The 20901-nt window shown below is 50.3% G+C and overlaps 1 protein-coding gene across 1 annotated transcript in view; it reads left to right on the forward strand.

Moving 5' to 3' along the window:
- Positions 1 to 20532, forward strand: part of LOC122938027 (mitochondrial potassium channel ATP-binding subunit-like) — a 32750-nt gene extending 12218 nt beyond the window's left edge. The window contains exons 5-16 of the mRNA XM_044293284.1: positions 1005 to 1110; positions 1197 to 1358; positions 1446 to 1531; positions 1650 to 1747; positions 2456 to 2561; positions 4240 to 4273; positions 5402 to 5532; positions 6031 to 6125; positions 6269 to 6402; positions 17334 to 17481; positions 17895 to 18145; positions 19552 to 20532. Of these exons, the coding sequence (XP_044149219.1) occupies positions 1005 to 1110; positions 1197 to 1358; positions 1446 to 1531; positions 1650 to 1747; positions 2456 to 2561; positions 4240 to 4273; positions 5402 to 5532; positions 6031 to 6125; positions 6269 to 6402; positions 17334 to 17481; positions 17895 to 18145; positions 19552 to 19629 (1429 nt within the window). The 3' untranslated portion in view covers positions 19630 to 20532. The remainder of the gene's footprint in view (positions 1 to 1004; positions 1111 to 1196; positions 1359 to 1445; positions 1532 to 1649; positions 1748 to 2455; positions 2562 to 4239; positions 4274 to 5401; positions 5533 to 6030; positions 6126 to 6268; positions 6403 to 17333; positions 17482 to 17894; positions 18146 to 19551) is intronic.
- The last annotated feature ends 369 nt before the right edge of the window (positions 20533 to 20901 follow it).

The following is a 20901-nucleotide window of genomic DNA, read 5'->3' on the forward strand; positions in this document are numbered from 1 at the left end:
CCAAGGAGCCACCCGGACTACTCAGCTACAGACCATGGGTCACCAACCATTGACCAAGGAGCCACCCAGACTACTCAGCTACAGACCATGGGTCACCAACCATTGACCAAGGAGCCACCCGGACTACTGAGCTACAGACTATGGGTCACTAGTCCTTTGACCAAGGAACCACTCGGACTACCGAGCTACAGACCGTGGGCCCTTGACCAGGATGCCAGCCTTCTGAGAAAGGGACAACTAGCTCAGGCCTGTCCTCAGCATCAACCCCTTCTTCTGCCAGAGAGGAGACTGGAGAAGCCGGCCCTATGCCTCGTCTGTATTGTGTTGAACCTGAATTCCTCCAATAAAGAAGCACCCTGACTATCTGGACTTATTTACCTTTGGGGTGCACCACGGCTTACCATCCCTTCCGGAGAGCAGCACCACGTGGTTACACCCCAACGGTGTCCGGGGGACCCAGCTTAGCCTTCGGGCCACCTCAAACCCGGCCACTGCAGATCCAGTATTAAAGGGGTTGTCCAGGACTTAAATAGGTCATCAGTATCAGATCAGTGGGACTCCGGGTGCCGGCACCCCCGCTGATCGGCTGCTTGAAGCTCGGGTGAATGCTGCGGCCTCTTCCTCGGCCTGTGATGTCATGTCCATCAGTCCCCAGTGACTAGAGCTGAGCTGCAATACCAAGCACATCCACTACACAATGTACGGCGCTGTGCTTAGTATATTCTGGAGAGGCTGCAGCACTTGCCCTAGCATTAGGGGCCCCTCAAATAGATTATCGGAGCGTTTTCAGGAGCTCTGCTTGCTGTAAGTGAACAAAGGAACATTCTTTACATTTAGAGGCTAAAAAATACTTCTTGGTCTAGTCCTGTTCCCACAGCTGAGGGTTTTGTTACAACGTACCAGTGCAGCCAAGCGCAGCAGCACACTTTGCTGTCTTAGACTCTAGGCTGATTGCTTGTAGCTGTACTGATACATTGTAACAAACCCTCTTCATCTCTTCACAGCCAGGATGTCGCTTTCTTTGACGCTCAGAAGACGGGGCTCTTGGTGAATCGTCTCACCTCCGACGTCCAGGAGTTCAAATCCGCCTTCAAGCAGGTCATATCCCAGGTGAGTCGGCCGTTCAGGGTCGTGGGAAAGCTGGGTGGATCGCCCGCGGCTGCTGTAATGGCGACTCCTTGTGTTACGCCTTGCAGGGCCTCAGGAACATCACCCAGACGTTCGGCTGCTTCGTGTCGCTCTATTACATCTCCCCGAAGCTGACCGGCCTCCTGGTGGTGGTGATGCCCGTCCTGGTGGGAGCCGGTGCCGTCATTGGCTCTTTTCTGCGCGGATTGTCGCGTCGGGCGCAGGAACAGGTAACGAGAGTCTCCCCATGGGTGCGTGTAACCACGAGCCGCGAGACCGGTCGTATTTCCAATGTATCTGGCTTTTCCCGTTTGCAGATCGCCAAAGCGACGGGTGTGGCTGACGAGGCGATAGGAAATGTGCGCACGGTGAGAGCTTTCGCCATGGAGGACCGCGAGGTGGAGTGAGTGTTGGGGAGCGCAGCATTACTCTAGGACTGGCGCAGCTCTGAGGCGGCCATCTTGACGGTAACCCAGCTTTCCCAGAGTCATATATGACTGCCATGTCTGTCATCCATGCAGGCTGTACTCCGCCGAGGTGGACAAGTCCGCTCACGTGAACGAAGTCCTGGGGATCGGAATCGCCGTGTTCCAGGGTCTCTCCAACATCGCTCTGAACTGTAAGCTATGGGGCGAGGGTCATCAGCGCTGCCTGCCCAGAGTAACATATACTGTCTATAGGGAATGTGCATGAGGCCTGTGTAACCCCGCTGTTACAAAACTACAACTCCCATCATGTCCCAACAGCCTGCTAGCCCTGTGCTATATATATATATAGGCTGTCTATAAGGAATGTGCATGGATGTCATGTGTCTATGATGATTCCCATCTGTATAAGAAACTACAACTCCCATTATGCCCTTACAGCCTGCAGTTCTGTCCGAGCCCTGGGCTGTATGTAGGTTGTCTATAGGGTGCTGAGTGCTGCACTGAATATAGGTGAGAGGAGTGCAGTAAGTCATATATATGATATCCTGTCTGTAGGGTGTCGGCTCAGTATGGGGCAGGTTCTGGATACAGGGGTATCTGTGCTGTAAGGGACATATGAGGTTCTGTCTTTAGGGGCCTTAGTCCTCAGACTATAAGGGTCGTCTCTGCTAGAAGACGTCGGTGCCGTATACGTGCGATCATGTCTATAGGGTCAGCAGGGCTATACGGGCCGGGGCTGTGCTAGATGTAAGATTCGCGAGGTTCTGTCTGTAGGGGCCTCAGTGCTCTGAGGTCTGTAGAGTAGATGAGGTTCTGACTACGAGGGTCCTCTGTCTGTACCGTCTATAGGGTCTGTAGATGTATATACCGTATACTGATCCTCTCTTCCTTTCCTGCAGGTATTGTCCTGGGAACCATATTTGCTGGCGGATCTCTGATGGCAGGAAATGAACTCTCGGCCGGGGAACTCATGTCCTTCTTGGTGGCTTCTCAGACCGTACAGAGGTTTGTCTGCCCGGCGATTATTGTACTGCCACATTTCCATGTCATTAAGGTGGAGGCGCGGTGACTGTGGTAGCTCTTGACTGTGGGGGAGGCGCGGTGACTGTGGTAGCTCTTGACTGTGGGGGAGGCGCGGTGACTGTGGTAGCTCCTGACTGTGGGGGAGGCGCGGTGACTGTGGTACCTTCTGACTGTGGGGGAGGCGCAGTGACTGTGGTAGCTCCCAACTGTGGGGGAGGAGCGGTGACTGTGGTAGCTCCCGACTGTGGGGGAGGCGCGGTGACTGTGGTAGCTCTTGACTGTGGGGGAGGCGCGGTAACTGTGGTAGCTCCTGACTGTGGGGGAGGCGCGGTGACTGTGGTAGCTCCTGACTGTGGGGGAGGCGCGGTGACTGTGGTACCTCCTGACTGTGGGCGAGGTGCGGTGACTGGTAGCTCCCGACTGTGGGGGAGGCCAGGTGACTGTGGTAGCTCCTGACTGTGGGGGAGGCGCGGTGACTGTGGTAGCTCCTGACTGGGGGCGAGGCGTGGTAACTGTGGTAGCTCCTGACTGTGGGCGAGGCGCGGTGACTGTGGTAGCTCCTGACTGTGGGCGAGGCGCGGTGACTGTGGTAGCTCCTGACTGTGGGGGAGGCGCTGTAACTGTGGTAGCTCCCGACTGTGGGCGAGGCACGGTGACTGGTAGCTCCTGACTGTGGGCGAGGCGCGGTGACTGTGGTAGCTCCTGACTGTGGGCGAGGCGCGGTGACTGTGGTAGCTCCTGACTGTGGGGGAGGCGCGGTGACTGTGGTACCTCCTGACTGTGGGCGAGGTGCGGTGACTGGTAGCTCCCGACTGTGGGGGAGGCCAGGTGACTGTGGTAGCTCCTGACTGTGGGGGAGGCGCGGTGACTGTGGTAGCTCCTGACTGGGGGCGAGGCGTGGTAACTGTGGTAGCTCCTGACTGTGGGCGAGGCGCGGTGACTGTGGTAGCTCCTGACTGTGGGCGAGGCGCGGTGACTGTGGTAGCTCCTGACTGTGGGGGAGGCGCTGTAACTGTGGTAGCTCCCGACTGTGGGCGAGGCACGGTGACTGGTAGCTCCTGACTGTGGGCGAGGCGCGGTGACTGTGGTAGCTCCTGATTGTGGGCGAGGCGCGGTGACTGTGGTAGCTCCTGACTGTGGGGGAGGCGCGGTGACTGTGGTAGCTCCTGACTGTGGGCGAGGCGCGGTGACTGTGGTAGCTCCTGACTGTGCGGGAGGCGCAGTGACTGTGGTAGCTCCTGACTGTGGGCGAGGCATGGTAACTGTGGTAGCTCCTGACTGTGGGCGAGGCACGGTGACTGTGGTAGCTCCTGACTGTGGGCGAGGCGCGGTGACTGTGGTAGCTCCTGACTGTGCGGGAGGCGCAGTGACTGTGGTAGCTCCTGACTGTGGGCGAGGCATGGTAACTGTGGTAGCTCCTGACTGTGGGCGAGGCGCGGTGACTGTGGTAGCTCCTGACTGTGGGCGAGGCGCGGTGACTGTGGTAGCTCCTGACTGTGGGGGAGGCGCGGTGACTGTGGTAGCTCCTGACTGTGGGGGAGGCGCGGTGACTGTGGTAGCTCCTGACTGTGGGGGAGGCGCGGTGACTGTGGTACCTCCTGACTGTGGGGGAGGCGCGGTAACTGTGGTAGCTCCTGACTGTCTTTTTTATCCTACACAGGTCTATGGCAAACACTTCGGTGCTGTTTGGACAGGTGAGCTCAGTGAGATCTGATTGGTAGGAATGACCTGACGCAGGGGGATCTCTGAACACTAAGTCAGGACGAGCGCGGGCGGCCATCAATGGGCTGTCGGACCGTATAACCTGCTGTTAGGGTGTACTGGCAGCACACGGGCACCACAGCTGAGAGAACTCCAGTCCCAGTCATTTAACACCTCAGATGCCGTGACCAAGGCGGTTACAGAGGGGATCCCCACGGCAGCCAGTAAAATACCCATAGACTGCTATAGTATACTATTGCTGTCTGTGGTACGAGTGATCAGAGAGCTGCACGTTCACGTCCCCTAAGGAACTGAACTACAGTAATAAAAATAACAAAATAAAAAAAAGAAAACTAATATTCCACTAACGTTCCTCGTTTCCCAATTTTACACATAAAAATAATCAATGGAAAAAAACAACCATAATTAGTAAAATGTCTGAATGATTAAAAAATAAAACTATTTCTCGTACGCAGTAACAGAAAAATAAAAATGGACAATTTTCTGTTTTTGGACAACTTTCCCTCCTCCACCATCTCCCAAAAAGGTTGAGTAAAAAGGATCAAAAAGTCCCCAGAATAGTAACAACGAAAACAACAGGTCGCCCTGTGAAAAAAAATTAAAAAAAGCCCTCGCACAAAATCGCCCATGTCCTAAAAGGGTTAAAAATCTAAACAATTGCATATTTAAAGGAGCTGTTCAGCAGACGCCAATCTTGGCCGGACCTGTAGAGGGAAGCATGCTTTAATTGGTCATGTGACGCACGGTGGGGGGCAGGTCGCCGCTGCGGGCTGTCGTTGCCTGCAGCAGTGTCAAACCGGATGTTGACCGCGACGGACCCAAACATTGCTGCGGTTCCGGGAGAGAGAAGGAGCTGGAACCCCACGGCATGGAGCGGGTGAATACCCTTTCCTCCATGGGGGGAGTCTGCTGAAGGACCCCTAGAAGATGAACAACCCCTTTAAAGGGATCGTCTTATAGTTTATTATGATCACGTTAATCGAATGGATCCTAAAAGCTTGGCGCCCCCCCTCCTAGGGATCCTCCATGATCGTTTTCAAGATCAGTGGGGGGCAGTGAGGTGATTACAACTGTTAGACTTTCCTCATTCTGTGTCCTAGGTGGTCCGGGGTCTCAGCGCGGGGGGACGCGTCTTTGAGTTTATGCGTTTACAGCCCGAGATCCCACTGAGAGGAGGGAAGAAACTTCCGCAGCTGACAGGAGAAATACGCTTCAGGGACGTCTCTTTCAGGTGAGGTCGAAAAACCGTTCTGCACTTCGGGAGATTTATAGATAATTCGCCAAAACAGCGCAAAAATGTGTCAATGACAGATTATGCATCGCAGGATGGACGCACTGCTCCTATGCCATCTTATGGCTGCTGTATGTAGAAACCCCAAAAAGTGGCATTTTATGACCCGTTTAAGCCACGCCCCCTTTGTACTCTACACCTGGTGAGTTGGGGTACACCGCCCCTAGATCTGAGGTCCCATAGGTCATGTCAAGTAAGTAAAAGAGAAACAGCGCAGCCCCTGTCCACAGGTTATGTCTGGTATTGCGGCTCAGTTACACTGAAGTAATTCAGACTGAGCTGCAATCCCCTCACAACCTGTGGGCAGGGGTGGCGCTGTTTTTGGAAGAAGCTATGATTCTATTATCTTGAATGACCCCCTACTGTTTCCTCTATTGGCGAGGTCAGTAAGGGGACTGACAAGGCCGCACACTAATACATATAGTTCTGCTCCTGCAGTTACCCCACTCGACCGGGTCAAGAAGTCTTGAAGGGTTTTGACTTTCGTGTACCCCCTGGGAAGACCGTGGCCATCGTGGGACAGTCCGGGGGAGGTAAGAAAATACAATACTGTGCGCTCAGGAATAGGGGCAGGCGTGGATCCAGAAGAAGGGAACGAGATGAGTCTCACTTAGTTTTCACTCCTTCATAGACCTTTGTACATTATTTACTGACCATGTTTTTTGGGGGGGTTCAGGAAAGTCTACGGTTGCAGCGCTGGTGGAGCGGTTCTACGACCCCGCCCAGGGTACAGTGGAGTTAGATGGAGTTGACATCCGTTCACTGGACCCATCGTGGTTAAGAGGGGAGGTCATCGGATTTATCAACCAGGTAAGTGACTATGCTGGGTGATGGACAGGGCATAATAGTATGTTTAATACGGTGGCCAAGAAGCTACCCTGCTCTGTAATAAAGTAAAAGAAGCTTGTCGCTTTATAATAAGGTGATAGACGAGCTCTCCGCTCTGTAATAAGGCACTAGAACAGATCACTGCTCTGTAATAAGATGGTGAAGGAGCTTACCGCTTTGTAATAAGGCAGTAGTGTTGCTCACCGCTCTTCAATAAGTTGGTAAAAAAGCTTGCCACTTTATAATAAGGTGGTAGAGGAGCTCACGGCTCTGTGATTTAGGCAGTAAAAGAGATCGCAGTCTGTAATAAGGCGGTAGAGGGCTCATCTCTCTATAATAAGGCAGTAGAGGAGCTCACCGCTCTAATAAGGCAGTAGAGGAGCTCACCGCTCTAATAAGGCCGTAGAGGAACTCACCGCTCTAATAAGGCAGTAGAAGAGCTCACCGCTCTAATAAGACAGTAGAGGGCTCATCTCTCTATAATAAGGCACTAGAGAAGCTCACCGCTCTAATAAGGCCGTAGAGGAACTCACCGCTCTAATAAGGCACTAGAGAAGCTCACCGCTCTAATAAGGCCGTAGAGGAACTCACCGCTCTAATAAGGCAGTAGAAGAGCTCACCGCTCTAATAAGACAGTAGAGGGCTCATCTCTCTATAATAAGGCACTAGAGAAGCTCACCGCTCTAATAAGGCCGTAGAGGAACTCACCGCTCTAATAAGGCACTAGAGAAGCTCACCGCTCTAATAAGGCAGTAGAGGAGCTCACCACTCTAATAAAGCAGTAGAGGAGCTCACCGCTCTAATAAAGCAGTAGAGGAGCTCACCGCTCTAATAAGGCAGTAGAGGAGCTCACCACTCTAATAAAGCAGTAGAGGAGCTCACCGCTCTAATAAGGCCGTAGAGGAACTCACCGCTCTAATAAGGCAGTAGAGGAACTCACCGCTCTAATAAGGCAGTAGAGGAGCTCACCGCTCTAATAAAGCAGTAGAGGAAGGAGCTCACCACTCTAATAAAGCAGTAGAGGAACTCACCGCTCTAATAAGGCAGTAGAGGAACTCACCGCTCTAATAAGGCAGTAGAGGAGCTCACCGCTCTAATAAGGCAGTAGAGGAGCTCACCGCTCTAATAAAGCAGTAGAGGAGTTCACCGCTCTAATAAAGCAGTAGAGGAGCTCACCGCTCTAATAAAGCAGTAGAGGAGCTCACCACTCTAATAAGGCAGTAGAGGAACTCACCGCTCTAATAAAGCAGTAGAGGAGCTCACCGCTCTAATAAAGCAGTAGAGGAGCTCACCACTCTAATAAGGCAGTAGAGGAGCTCACCGCTATAATCCAGTAGAGGAGCTCACCACTCTAATAAAGCAGTAGAGGAAGGAGCTCACCACTCTAATAAAGCAGTAGAGGAGCTCACCGCTCTAATAAAGCAGTAGAGGAACTCACCGCTCTAATAAGGCAGTAGAGGAGCTCACCGCTCTAATAAGGCAGTAGAGGAGCTCACCGCTCTAATAAGGCAGTAGAGGAGCTCACCACTCTAATAAAGCAGTAGAGGAGCTCACCACTCTAATAAAGCAGTAGAGGAACTCGCCGCTCTAATAAGGCAGTAGAGGAACTCACCGCTCTAATAAGGCAGTAGAGGAGCTCACCGCTCTAATAAGGCAGTAGAGGAGCTCACCACTCTAATAAAGCAGTAGAGGAGCTCACCGCTCTAATAAGGCCGTAGAGGAACTCACCGCTCTAATAAGGCAGTAGAGGAACTCACCGCTCTAATAAGGCAGTAGAGGAGCTCACCGCTCTAATAAAGCAGTAGAGGAAGGAGCTCACCACTCTAATAAAGCAGTAGAGGAACTCACCGCTCTAATAAGGCAGTAGAGGAACTCACCGCTCTAATAAGGCAGTAGAGGAGCTCACCGCTCTAATAAGGCAGTAGAGGAGCTCACCGCTCTAATAAAGCAGTAGAGGAGTTCACCGCTCTAATAAAGCAGTAGAGGAGCTCACCGCTCTAATAAAGCAGTAGAGGAGCTCACCACTCTAATAAGGCAGTAGAGGAACTCACCGCTCTAATAAAGCAGTAGAGGAGCTCACCGCTCTAATAAAGCAGTAGAGGAGCTCACCACTCTAATAAGGCAGTAGAGGAGCTCACCGCTATAATCCAGTAGAGGAGCTCACCACTCTAATAAAGCAGTAGAGGAAGGAGCTCACCACTCTAATAAAGCAGTAGAGGAGCTCACCGCTCTAATAAAGCAGTAGAGGAACTCACCGCTCTAATAAGGCAGTAGAGGAGCTCACCGCTCTAATAAGGCAGTAGAGGAGCTCACCGCTCTAATAAGGCAGTAGAGGAGCTCACCACTCTAATAAAGCAGTAGAGGAGCTCACCACTCTAATAAAGCAGTAGAGGAACTCGCCGCTCTAATAAGGCAGTAGAGGAACTCACCGCTCTAATAAGGCAGTAGAGGAGCTCACTGCTCTTTAATAAGGTGGTAGAGGAGCTCACCACTCTAATAAAGCAGTAGAGGAGCTCACCGCTCTAATAAGGCAGTAGAGGAGCTCACTGCTCTTTAATAAGGTGGTAGAGGAGCTCACCACTCTAATAAAGCAGTAGAGGAGCTCACCGCTCTAATAAGGCAGTAGAGGAGCTCACCGCTATAATAAGGCAGTAGAGGAGCTCACCGCTATAATAAGGCAGTAGAGGAGCTCACCGCTCTGTAATAAGGAGGTAGAGGAGCTCACCTTTCTGTAATAAGGAGGTAGAGGAGCTCACCTTTCTGTAATAAGGAGGTAGAGGAGCTCACTGCTCTCTAATAAGGCGGTAGAGGAGCCCACCACTCTAATAAAGCAGTAGAGGAGCTCACCGCTCTAATAAGGCAGTAGAGGAGCTCACCGCTCTAATAAGACAGTAGAGGAACTCACCGCTCTAATAAAGCAGTAGAGGAGCTCACCGCTCTAATAGGGCAGTAGAGGAACTCACCACTCTAATAAGGCAGTAGAGGAGCTCACCGCTCTAATAAGACAGTAGAGGAGCTCACCGCTCTAATAAGGCAGTAGAGGAGCTCACCGCTCTAATAAGGCAGTAGAGGAGCTCACCGCTATAATAAGGCAGTAGAGGAGCTCACCGCTATAATAAGGCAGTAGAGGAGCTCACCGCTCTGTAATAAGGAGGTAGAGGAGCTCACCTTTCTGTAATAAGGAGTTAGAGGAGCTCACTGCTCTCTAATAAGGCGGTAGAGGAGCCCACCACTCTAATAAAGCAGTAGAGGAGCTCACCGCTCTAATAAGACAGTAGAGGAACTCACCGCTCTAATAAAGCAGTAGAGGAGCTCACCGCTCTAATAGGGCAGTAGAGGAACTCACCACTCTAATAAGGCAGTAGAAGAGCTCACCGCTATAATCCAGTAGAGGAGCTCACCTTTCTGTAATAAGGAGGTAGAGGAGCTCACCGCTCTGTGATTTAGACAGTAAAAGAGATCGCAGTCTGTAATAAGGCGGTAGAGGGCTCATCTCTCTATAATAAGGCACTAGAGAAGCTTACCACTCTTATAAGGCAGTAGAGGAGCTCACCGCTCTAATAAGGCCGTAGAGGAACTCACCGCTCTAAAAAGGCAGTAGAAGAGCTCACCGCTCTAATCCAGTAGAGGAGCTCACCGCTCTATAATAAGGCGGTAGAGGAGCTCACCACTCTAATAAAGCAGTAGAGGAGCTCACCGCTCTAATAAGGCAGTAGAGGAACTCACCGCTCTAATAAGGCAGTAGAGGAGCTCACCGCTCTAATAAGGCAGTAGAGGAACTCACCGCTCTAATAAGGCAGTAGAGGAGCTCACCGCTCTCTAATAAGGCGATAGAGGAGCCCACCACTCTAATAAAGCAGTAGAGGAGCTCACCGCTCTATAATAAGGCACTAGAGAAGCTCACCGCTCTAATAAGGCAGTAGAGGAGCTCACCACTCTAATAAAGCAGTAGAGGAGCTCACCGCTCTAATAAAGCAGTAGAGAAGCTCACCGCTCTAATAAGGCCGTAGAGGAACTCACCGCTCTAATAAGGCAGTAGAGGAACTCACCGCTCTAATAAGGCAGTAGAGGAGCTCACCACTCTAATAAGGCAGTAGAGGAGCTCACCACTCTAATAAAGCAGTAGAGGAACTCACCGCTCTAATAAGGCAGTAGAGGAACTCACCGCTCTAATAAGGCAGTAGAGGAGCTCACCGCTCTAATAAGGCAGTAGAGGAGCTCACCGCTCTAATAAAGCAGTAGAGGAGTTCACCGCTCTAATAAAGCAGTAGAGGAGCTCACCGCTCTAATAAAGCAGTAGAGGAGCTCACTGCTCTAATAAGGCAGTAGAGGAGCTCACCGCTCTAATAAAGCAGTAGAGGAGCTCACCGCTCTAATAAAGCAGTAGAGGAGTTCACCGTTCTAATAAAGCAGTAGAGGAGCTCACCGCTCTAATAAAGCAGTAGAGGAGCTCACCGCTCTAATAAGGCAGTAGAGGAGCTCACCGCTATAATCCAGTAGAGGAGCTCACCACTCTAATAAAGCAGTAGAGGAAGGAGCTCACCACTCTAATAAAGCAGTAGAGGAGCTCACCGCTCTAATAAAGCAGTAGAGGAACTCACCGCTCTAATAAGGCAGTAGAGGAGCTCACCGCTCTAATAAGGCAGTAGAGGAGCTCACCGCTCTAATAAGGCAGTAGAGGAGCTCACCGCTATAATAAAGCAGTAGAGGAGCCCACCACTCTAATAAGGCAGTAGAGGAGCTCACCGCTCTAATAAGGCAGTAGAGGAGCTCACCGCTCTAATAAAGCAGTAGAGGAACTCGCCGCTCTAATAAGGCAGTAGAGGAACTCACCGCTCTAATAAGGCAGTAGAGGAGCTCACTGCTCTTTAATAAGGTGGTAGAGGAGCTCACCACTCTAATAAAGCAGTAGAGGAGCTCACCGCTCTAATAAGGCAGTAGAGGAGCTCACCGCTCTAATAAGGCAGTTGAGGAGCTCACCGCTCTAATAAGGCAGTAGAGGAGCTCACCGCTATAATAAGGCGGTAGAGGAGCTCACCGCTATAATAAGGCAGTAGAGGAGCTCACCGCTATAATCCAGTAGAGGAGCTCACCGCTCTGTAATAAGGAGGTAGAGGAGCTCACCTTTCTGTAATAAGGAGGTAGAGGAGCTCACTGCTCTCTAATAAGGCGGTAGAGGAGCCCACCACTCTAATAAAGCAGTAGAGGAGCTCACCGCTCTAATAAGACAGTAGAGGAACTCACCGCTCTAATAAAGCAGTAGAGGAGCTCACCGCTCTAATAGGGCAGTAGAGGAACTCACCACTCTAATAAGGCAGTAGAAGAGCTCACCGCTATAATCCAGTAGAGGAGCTCACCTTTCTGTAATAAGGAGGTAGAGGAGCTCACCGCTCTGTGATTTAGACAGTAAAAGAGATCGCAGTCTGTAATAAGGCGGTAGAGGGCTCATCTCTCTATAATAAGGCACTAGAGAAGCTTACCACTCTTATAAGGCAGTAGAGGAGCTCACCGCTCTAATAAGGCCGTAGAGGAACTCACCGCTCTAAAAAGGCAGTAGAAGAGCTCACCGCTCTAATCCAGTAGAGGAGCTCACCGCTCTATAATAAGGCGGTAGAGGAGCTCACCACTCTAATAAAGCAGTAGAGGAGCTCACCGCTCTAATAAGGCAGTAGAGGAACTCACCGCTCTAATAAGGCAGTAGAGGAGCTCACCGCTCTAATAAGGCAGTAGAGGAGCTCACCGCTCTAATAAGGCAGTAGAGGAACTCACCGCTCTAATAAGGCAGTAGAGGAGCTCACCGCTCTCTAATAAGGCGATAGAGGAGCCCACCACTCTAATAAAGCAGTAGAGGAGCTCACCGCTCTAATAAAGCAGTAGAGGAGCTCACCGCTCTAATAAAGCAGTAGAGGAGCTCACCACTCTAATAAGGCAGTAGAGGAGCTAACCGCTCTAATAAGGCAGTAGAGGAGCTAACCGCTCTAATAAGGCAGTAGAGGAGCTCACCGCTCTAATAAGCCAGTAGAGGAGCTAACCGCTCTAATAAGGCAGTAGAGGAGCTCACCGCTCTAATAAGGCAGTAGAGGAGCTCACCGCTCTAATAAGGCAGTAGAGGAGCTCACCGCTCTAATAAGCCAGTAGAGGAGCTAACCGCTCTAATAAAGCAGTAGAGGAGCTCACCGCTCTAATAAAGCAGTAGAGGAGCTCACTGCTCTAATAAGGCAGTAGAGGAGCTCACCGCTCTAATAAGCCAGTAGAGGAGCTAACCGCTCTAATAAGGCAGTAGAGGAGCTAACCGCTCTAATAAGGCAGTAGAGGAGCTCACCGCTCTAATAAGGAAATAGAGGAGCTCACCGCTCTAATAAGGCAGTAGAGGAGCTCACCGCTCTCTAATAAGGAGGTAGAGGAGCTCACCTTTCTGTAATAAGGGGGTAGAGGAGGTCATTGCGCTTTAATAAGAAGGTACAGGAGCTCATCACACTGTAATAAGGCGGTAGAGGGCTCATCTCTATTTATAAGGCAGTAGAGGAGCTCACCGCTCTAATAAGGCAGTAGAGGAGCTCACCGCTCTAATAAGGCAGTAGAGGAGCTCACCGCTCTAATAAGGTAGTAGAGGAGCTCACCGCTCTAATAAGGCAGTAGAGGAGCTCACCGCTCTAATAAGGCAGTAGAGGAGCTCACCGCTCTCTAATAAGGAGGTAGAGGAGCTCACCTTTCTGTAATAAGGGGGTAGAGGAGGTCATTGCGCTTTAATAAGAAGGTACAGGAGCTCATCACACTGTAATAAGGCGGTAGAGGAGCTCACCTCTCTGTTATAAGCTGGTAGAGGAGCTCACTGCTCTGTACAAAGGTGGTAGAGCAGCTAACCTCTCTGTAATAACATGGTAGAGGAGCTCACTTGTCACGGCGCAGTGTGGTAAATACACTCCACACTGAACACAGAAGGGAAGGGAAAAGGTATTAGGCCTGGAACCTAGGAAAAGGGAAATGGTCACACCTAGTGAGTCCCTACGCCGAGCCCTGACTGCTATCAGTAAGAACAGACCTTGATGGTAGGAATTTTCATACGCAGGAACCAAAGCCCAATCTCACCCTAACAGGTCCCTGCAGATAGTGTCAGGACACAGATGGCCTGTTCCTTCCCAGATGAAGGAATAGGAGACCCCCTCAGGCCTAATATCAGCAGGTAGGGGAAAACAACAAAGAAGATAAACGTAACTTCCAGAAGTATGCGGACGAGCAGGAATTCAGAGAGAACCAACACCAGGACTTCCACAAACAAGGAGCTATCAACCGCATAGCATGATGAGTGAGGCCAGACTAAATAGAGGAGAAGGAATGACTAATTAAACTACACCTGAGACAAGAGGTGTGGTCATCCCCAGCAACAACAAAAACTCACTGAAAAAAGTGGCCTAAACGGGTGGAAATGCTCCGAACCCAGACACTGTAGCGTGTCTATAACCGGGGGAGCAATTCCTCCGCATGCGGTCCGCAGATAACGGCAATCCCCAGCAAAAATTGCGTACAATGGAGGATGCCGGGGCGGACCGCATGCACCACAAGGACATCTTACACAAAATGATACATTGTGCAGATGAAAAAATATATACATAGAGAAATCACTGCAATAAAATGCACCAAAAAGATACGCAACTGACAATACTAGCTAATTCCTCAAGCAGATGTTAAAAGCTGAGAACTTTGCCAATATCTTCCAGTCAGGAACATATCGGAGCCCCTCATGCACCACGTCACGGTGTCTCAGCACGCATGGGGTCCTACCACTAACCTGCCCATGGTGTGTGAGCAGGGTCTGAACAGTGCTAGGAACCAACTCACAGCCAGACTCTCACATGCCTCCATAGTGGTATCACCAATGCACGGTGAGGTAGAATAAAGCTTCGAGCTGCACCCAGCGCCTCACAGCTTATTTTCTACCTCACCGTGCATTGGTGATACCACTATGGAGGCATGTGAGAGTCTGGCTGTGAGTTGGTTCAGACCCTGTTTGCACATCACGGGCAGTTGAGTAGTAGGACCCCATGCGTGCTGGGACACCGTGACGTGGTGCATGAGGGGCTCCGATATGTTCCTGACTGGAAGATATTGGAAAAGTTCTCAGCTTTTTACATTGGCCTGAGGAATTAGCTAGTATTGTCAGTTGCGTTTCATTTTGGTGCATTTTTTGCAGCGATTTGTGCATCCCCAGCAACAACACAGAAAAGTAAAACCAAAGAGGCTGTCAATCACGTGCAGCCAGTCTCCTCGATCTTCTAGTCCCTGTCACAAGCGGGATCGTGACATCACTATCACTACTTTGTACTAAGATGGCAGAGGAGCTAACCTCTCTGTAATAACATGGTAGAGGAGCTCACCGCTCTGTAATAAGGAGGTGGAGGAGCTCACCGCTCTGTAATAAGGAGGTGGAGGAGCTCACCGCTCTGTAATAAGGAGGTGGAGGAGCTCACCGCTCTGTAATAAGGAGGTGGAGGAGCTCACCGCTCTGTAATAAAGAGGTGGAGGAGCTCACCGCTCTGTAATAAGGAGGTGGAGGAGCTCACCGCTCTGTAATAAGGAGGTGGAGGAGCTCACCGCTCTGTAATAACATGGTGGAGGAGCTCACCGCTCTGTAATAACATGGTGGAGGAGCTCACCGCTCTGTAATAAGGAGGTAGAGGAGCTCACCGCTCTGTAATAAGGAGGTGGAGGAGCTCACCGCTCTGTAATAAGGAGGTGGAGGAGCTCACCGCTCTGTAATAAGGAGGTGGAGGAGCTCACCGCTCTGTAATAAGGAGGTGGAGGAGCTCACCGCTCTGTAATAAGGAGGTGGAGGAGCTCACCGCTCTGTAATAAGGAGGTGGAGGAGCTCACAGCTCTGTAATAAGGAGGTGGAGGAGCTCACCGCTCTGTAATAAGGAGGTGGAGGAGCTCACCGCTCTGTAATAAGGAGGTGGAGGAGCTCACCTCTCTGTAATAACATGGTAGAGGAGCTCACCGCTCTGTAATAAGGAGGTGGAGGAGCTCACCGCTCTGTAATAAGGAGGTGGAGGAGCTCACCGCTCTGTAATAAGGAGGTGGAGGAGCTCACCGCTCTGTAATAAGGAGGTGGAGGAGCTCACCGCTCTGTAATAACATGGTGGAGGAGCTCACCGCTCTGTAATAACATGGTGGAGGAGCTCACCGCTCTGTAATAAGGAGGTAGAGGAGCTCACCGCTCTGTAATAAGGAGGTGGAGGAGCTCACCGCTCTGTAATAAGGAGGTGGAGGAGCTCACCGCTCTGTAATAAGGAGGTGGAGGAGCTCACCGCTCTGTAATAAGGAGGTGGAGGAGCTCACCGCTCTGTAATAAGGAGGTGGAGGAGCTCACAGCTCTGTAATAAGGAGGTGGAGGAGCTCACAGCTCTGTAATAAGGAGGTGGAGGAGCTCACCGCTCTGTAATAAGGAGGTGGAGGAGCTCACCGCTCTGTAATAAGGAGGTGGAGGAGCTCACCTCTCTGTAATAACATGGTAGAGGAGCTCACCGCTCTGTAATAAGGAGGTGGAGGAGCTCACCGCTCTGTAATAAGGAGGTGGAGGAGCTCACTGCTCTGTAATAAAGAGGTGGAGGAGCTCACCGCTCTGTAATAAGGAGGTGGAGGAGCTCACCGCTCTGTAATAAGGAGGTGGAGGAGCTCACCGCTCTGTAATAAGGAGGTGGAGGAGCTCACCGCTCTGTAATAAGGAGGTGGAGGAGCTCACAGCTCTGTAATAAGGAGGTGGAGGAGCTCACAGCTCTGTAATAAGGAGGTGGAGGAGCTCACAGCTCTGTAATAAGGAGGTGGAGGAGCTCACCGCTCTGTAATAAGGAGGTGGAGGAGCTCACCGCTCTGTAATAAGGAGGTGGAGGAGCTCACCGCTCTGTAATAAGGAGGTGGAGGAGCTCACCGCTCTGTAATAAGGAGGGGGAGGAGCTCACCTCTCTGTAATAAGGAGGGGGAGGAGCTCACCTCTCTGTAATAACATGATAGAGGAGCTCACCGCTCTGTAATAAGGAGGTGGAGGAGCTCACCGCTCTGTAATAAGGAGGTGGAGGAGCCCACCGCTCTGTAATAAGGAGGTGGAGGAGCTCACCGCTCTGTAATAAGGAGGTGGAGGAGCTCACCGCTCTGTAATAAGGAGGTGGAGGAGCTCACCGCTCTGTAATAAGGAGGTGGAGGAGCTCACCGCTCTGTAATAAGGAGGTGGAGGAGCTCACAGCTCTGTAATAAGGAGGTGGAGGAGCTCACAGCTCTGTAATAAGGAGGTGGAGGAGCTCACCGCTCTGTAATAAGGAGGTGGAGGAGCTCACCGCTCTGTAATAAGGAGGGGGAGGAGCTCACCGCTCTGTAATAAGGAGGTGGAGGAGCTCACCGCTCTGTAATAAGGAGGTGGAGGAGCTCACCGCTCTGTAATAAGGAGGTGGAGGAGCTCACCGCTCTGTAATAAGGAGGTGGAGGAGCTCACCGCTCTGTAATAAGGAGGGGGAGGAGCTCACCGCTCTGTAATAAGGAGGTGGAGGAGCTCACCGCTCTGTAATAAGGAGGTGGAGGAGCTCACCGCTCTGTAATAAGGAGGTGGAGGAGCTCACCGCTCTGTAATAAGGAGGTGGAGGAGCTCACCGCTCTGTAATAAGGAGGTGGAGGAGCTCACCGCTCTGTAATGTGGAGGAGCTCACCGCTCTGTAATAAGGAGGTGGAGGAGCTCACCGCTCTGTAATAAGGAGGTGGAGGAGCTCACCGCTCTGTAATAAGGAGGTGGAGGAGCTCACCGCTCTGTAATAAGGAGGTGGAGGAGCTCACCGCTCTGAGGCGGTAGAGGACGTTACTCTGCAGTGTCTGCTAATAAGATATATCATATATTTGCAACGTCTTGACTTTCCTCTCTTATCACTCAGGAACCTGTTCTATTTGGAACAAACATCATGGAAAATATTCGCTTTGGACGACCAGACGCCAGTGACGCTGAGGTCCGTGAAGCTGCAAAACTGGCAAATGCTGATGACTTTATCCAGAACTTTCCAGATGGATATAATACACTGCTAGGTGAGTCTCGCCTCTACCACAGGTTTCTTATTATAGTTGCTCACTAGCGCCAGGCTGTCAGCGGCGTACATGCTGCTGTAGGCAAAGGTCTGCAGTCCGTGAGATGACAGTAACCGGCTCTGATTAGTAAGAGAGGTGATGACATGATAAAAGCTCCTGTCTCCCACTAGGATTACTGGGGGCTGTAGAGGCGAGACATGACCGTCAGTGGGGTGATGACATGATAAAAGCTCCTGTCTCCCACTAGGATTACTGGGGGCTGTAGAGGCGAGACATGACCGTCAGTGGGGTGATGACATGATAAAAGCTCCTGTCTCCCCCTGGATATCTGGGGGCAGTACAGGGGAGAGATGACAGTGACAAGCTGTGATGGGGTGAAAATATGATGAAAAGCTCATGATATGTCTTGACAGGTGAGCGTGGAGTCACCCTTTCTGGAGGTCAGAAGCAGCGAGTGGCCATCGCTCGAGCTCTCCTCAAAGACCCCCGGATTTTAATCCTGGATGAAGCTACAAGCGCACTAGATGCAGAGTCTGAGCGGACGGTGCAGTTGGCTCTGGATCGTGCATCCTCCGGCCGCACTGTGTTGGTCATTGCCCATCGGCTCAGCACCATTGCAGATGCCGATATCATCGTGGTCTTGTCAAAGGGCCGCATCGCTGAGGTGAGTCCACGTTCCATACTCAACATAGAGCGCGGTCTTCTGTTATATCCCTCCATTCACATCCAGAGCTGTATTCATACTTCTGGTTGTCACTAGATCTGTTTGCTTTGTGCTACCAGATATATCAGCTGATCTGACATCCCACAGTGGACTTCACTGAGGTCTAGACTTCTGCACACTGTCCTCTGTCTACACACAGAGGAGCAGCTCCTTGCTGTTGTCAGATCCCTATTGTGTACAGGAGAGGAGCTCCTTGCTGTTGTCAGATCCCTATTGTGTACAGGAGAGGAGCTCCTTGCTGTAGTCAGATCCTCATTATTCCATACAGGAGAGGAGCTCCTTGCTGTTGTCAGATCCTCATTATTGCATACAGGAGAGGAGCTCCTTGCTGTTGTCAGATCCCTATTGTGTACAGGAGAGGAGCTCCTTGCTGTTGTCAGATCCTCATTATTCCATACAGGAGAGGAGCTCCATGCTTTTGTCAGATCCTCATTATTCCATACAGGAGAGGCGCTCCATACTGTTGTCAGATCCTCATTATTGCATACAGGAGAGGAGCTCCATGCTGTTGTCAGATCCTCATTATTCCATACAGGAGAGGAGCTCCTTGCTGTAGTCAGATCATCATTATTGCTTACAGGAGAGGAGCTCCTTGCTGTAGTCAGATCATCATTATTCCATACAGGAGAGGTGCTCCTTGCTGTTGTCAGATCCTCATTATTCCATACAGGAGAGGAGCTCCATGCTGTTGTCAGATCCTCATTATTACATACAGGAGAGGAGCTCCTTGCTGTTGTCAGATACTTATTATTGCATACAGGAGAGGAGCTCCTTGCTGTAGTCAGATCATCATTATTCCATACAGGAGAGGAGATCCATGCTGTTGTCAGATCCTCATTATTCCATACAGGAGAGGAGCTCCATGCTGTTGTCAGATCCTCATTATTCCATACAGGAGAGGAGCTCCTTGCTGTAGTCAGATCATCATTATTCCATACAGGAGAGGAGCTCCATGCTGTTGTCATATCCTCATTATTCCATACAGGAGAGGAGCTCCATGCTGTTGTCAGATCCTCATTATTACATACAGGAGAGGAGCTCCTTGCTGTTGTCAGATCTTCATAATTTCATACCAGGGAGGAGCTCTTTGCTGATGTCGGATGCTGATTGCATACAGGAAAGGAACTTCGTACAGTATTTATATCAGATACTTAAAGGGATTCTCCAAGACACGGGATAGATACCCTTCCTGCAGAAGTCACTGCTGAGGCCATTGTTATTTTATGTGATATAAATTCTTGCATGCTGCTCCGGATGTGACTGGACATGTAACTCAAGATTAGTACAAGTAATATATTTCCAAAATGGGTGGAATGATGAAATAATTCCTTGTGTTTTTCTTTCAGAGTGGAACCCATCGGGAGCTGCTGAGGAAGGGCGGCCTGTATGCAGAGCTCATACAGAGACAAAGCCAAGAGTCCTAGAAACAGATAACATACCTCATCCATCCCATAATACAGCTGGAAGACGATGAAACAAGCTACATGCAAGGAAAATGGTCCAAAAAACCATCACTGTGCGAAAGACAAGACCTCGGACTGCTGCAGAACCTCATTTCTGTATGAAGGAGAAGAGATCTTGACTGCTATCATGGTCTGTTACTGCATACAGGAGAGGAGATCCTGCCCGATATTTTTGGCTATTACTACATACAGAAGAGGAGATCCTTGCTGATATTAGTGTCTATTGCTATGTACAGGAGAGGAGATCTTGACTGTTATTAGTAATCCATCACTATATACAGAACAGACGATTCTTGCTGATATTAGGGCCTATAACCACACACAAGAGAGGAGATCCTTTGCTGTTATTAGTGTCTATGACTACATATAGAAGAGGAGAACCTGATTGATATTACTGTCTATAACTCTATACAGGAGAGGAGATCCTCAGTAATATTAGTAATCTATTACTACATACAGCACTAGGTTTGGTGACTATACGTGTGTAATGTATGGTGAAATATTAGGTTTGGACTGGAGGGTCAGTTAAAGGGGTTATCTAACATCTATTGAAAATGATGGAGGGACGATCCGTTCCAGTGCCATATCCTCTCACATGATCGCTGCCGGCCAATCAGTGACATGTGCACGAACGGCAGGTGACTGCTGAAGCTCAGAAAAGAACCTTGCGTATTGTCTTGTAGTATCACAGCGACAGGAAACGCACGTGACCACCCCTGCGGAAGGACATACAGTGTATATAGAGTTTATAATAGACCAAAATACTATTCTGTACTGTACTGTACTATTCTGGTGATGAGGAGCATCAGGCTGTAATATAGTCACTGACCGACTAACGAAATAAAAGATTTCCTGAAGTCTCCAGGGAGGTGTCTCATCATGGATGACGGTTTATTCAGCCTGCAGCAGTCTGTGAAATAACCCTGGAAACACAAGACAATGAGTATTGTACATGAGCCGTGAACAAACTCATGGGGAGCACAATTTCAGTTACATCCTGTATTATACTCCAGAGCTGCACTCACTATTCTGCTGGTGGAGTCACTGTGTACATACATTACATTACTTATCCTGTACTGATCCTGAGTTACATGCTGTATTATACTCCAGAGCTGCACTCACTATTCTGCTGGTGCAGTCACTGTGTACATACATTACTTATCCTGTACTGATCCTGAGTTCCATCCTGTATTATACTCCAGAGCTGCACTCACTATTCTGCTGGTGGAGTCA

This window comes from Bufo gargarizans, chromosome 5, assembly GCF_014858855.1.
Source record: "Bufo gargarizans isolate SCDJY-AF-19 chromosome 5, ASM1485885v1, whole genome shotgun sequence".
NCBI lineage: Eukaryota > Metazoa > Chordata > Amphibia > Anura > Bufonidae > Bufo > Bufo gargarizans.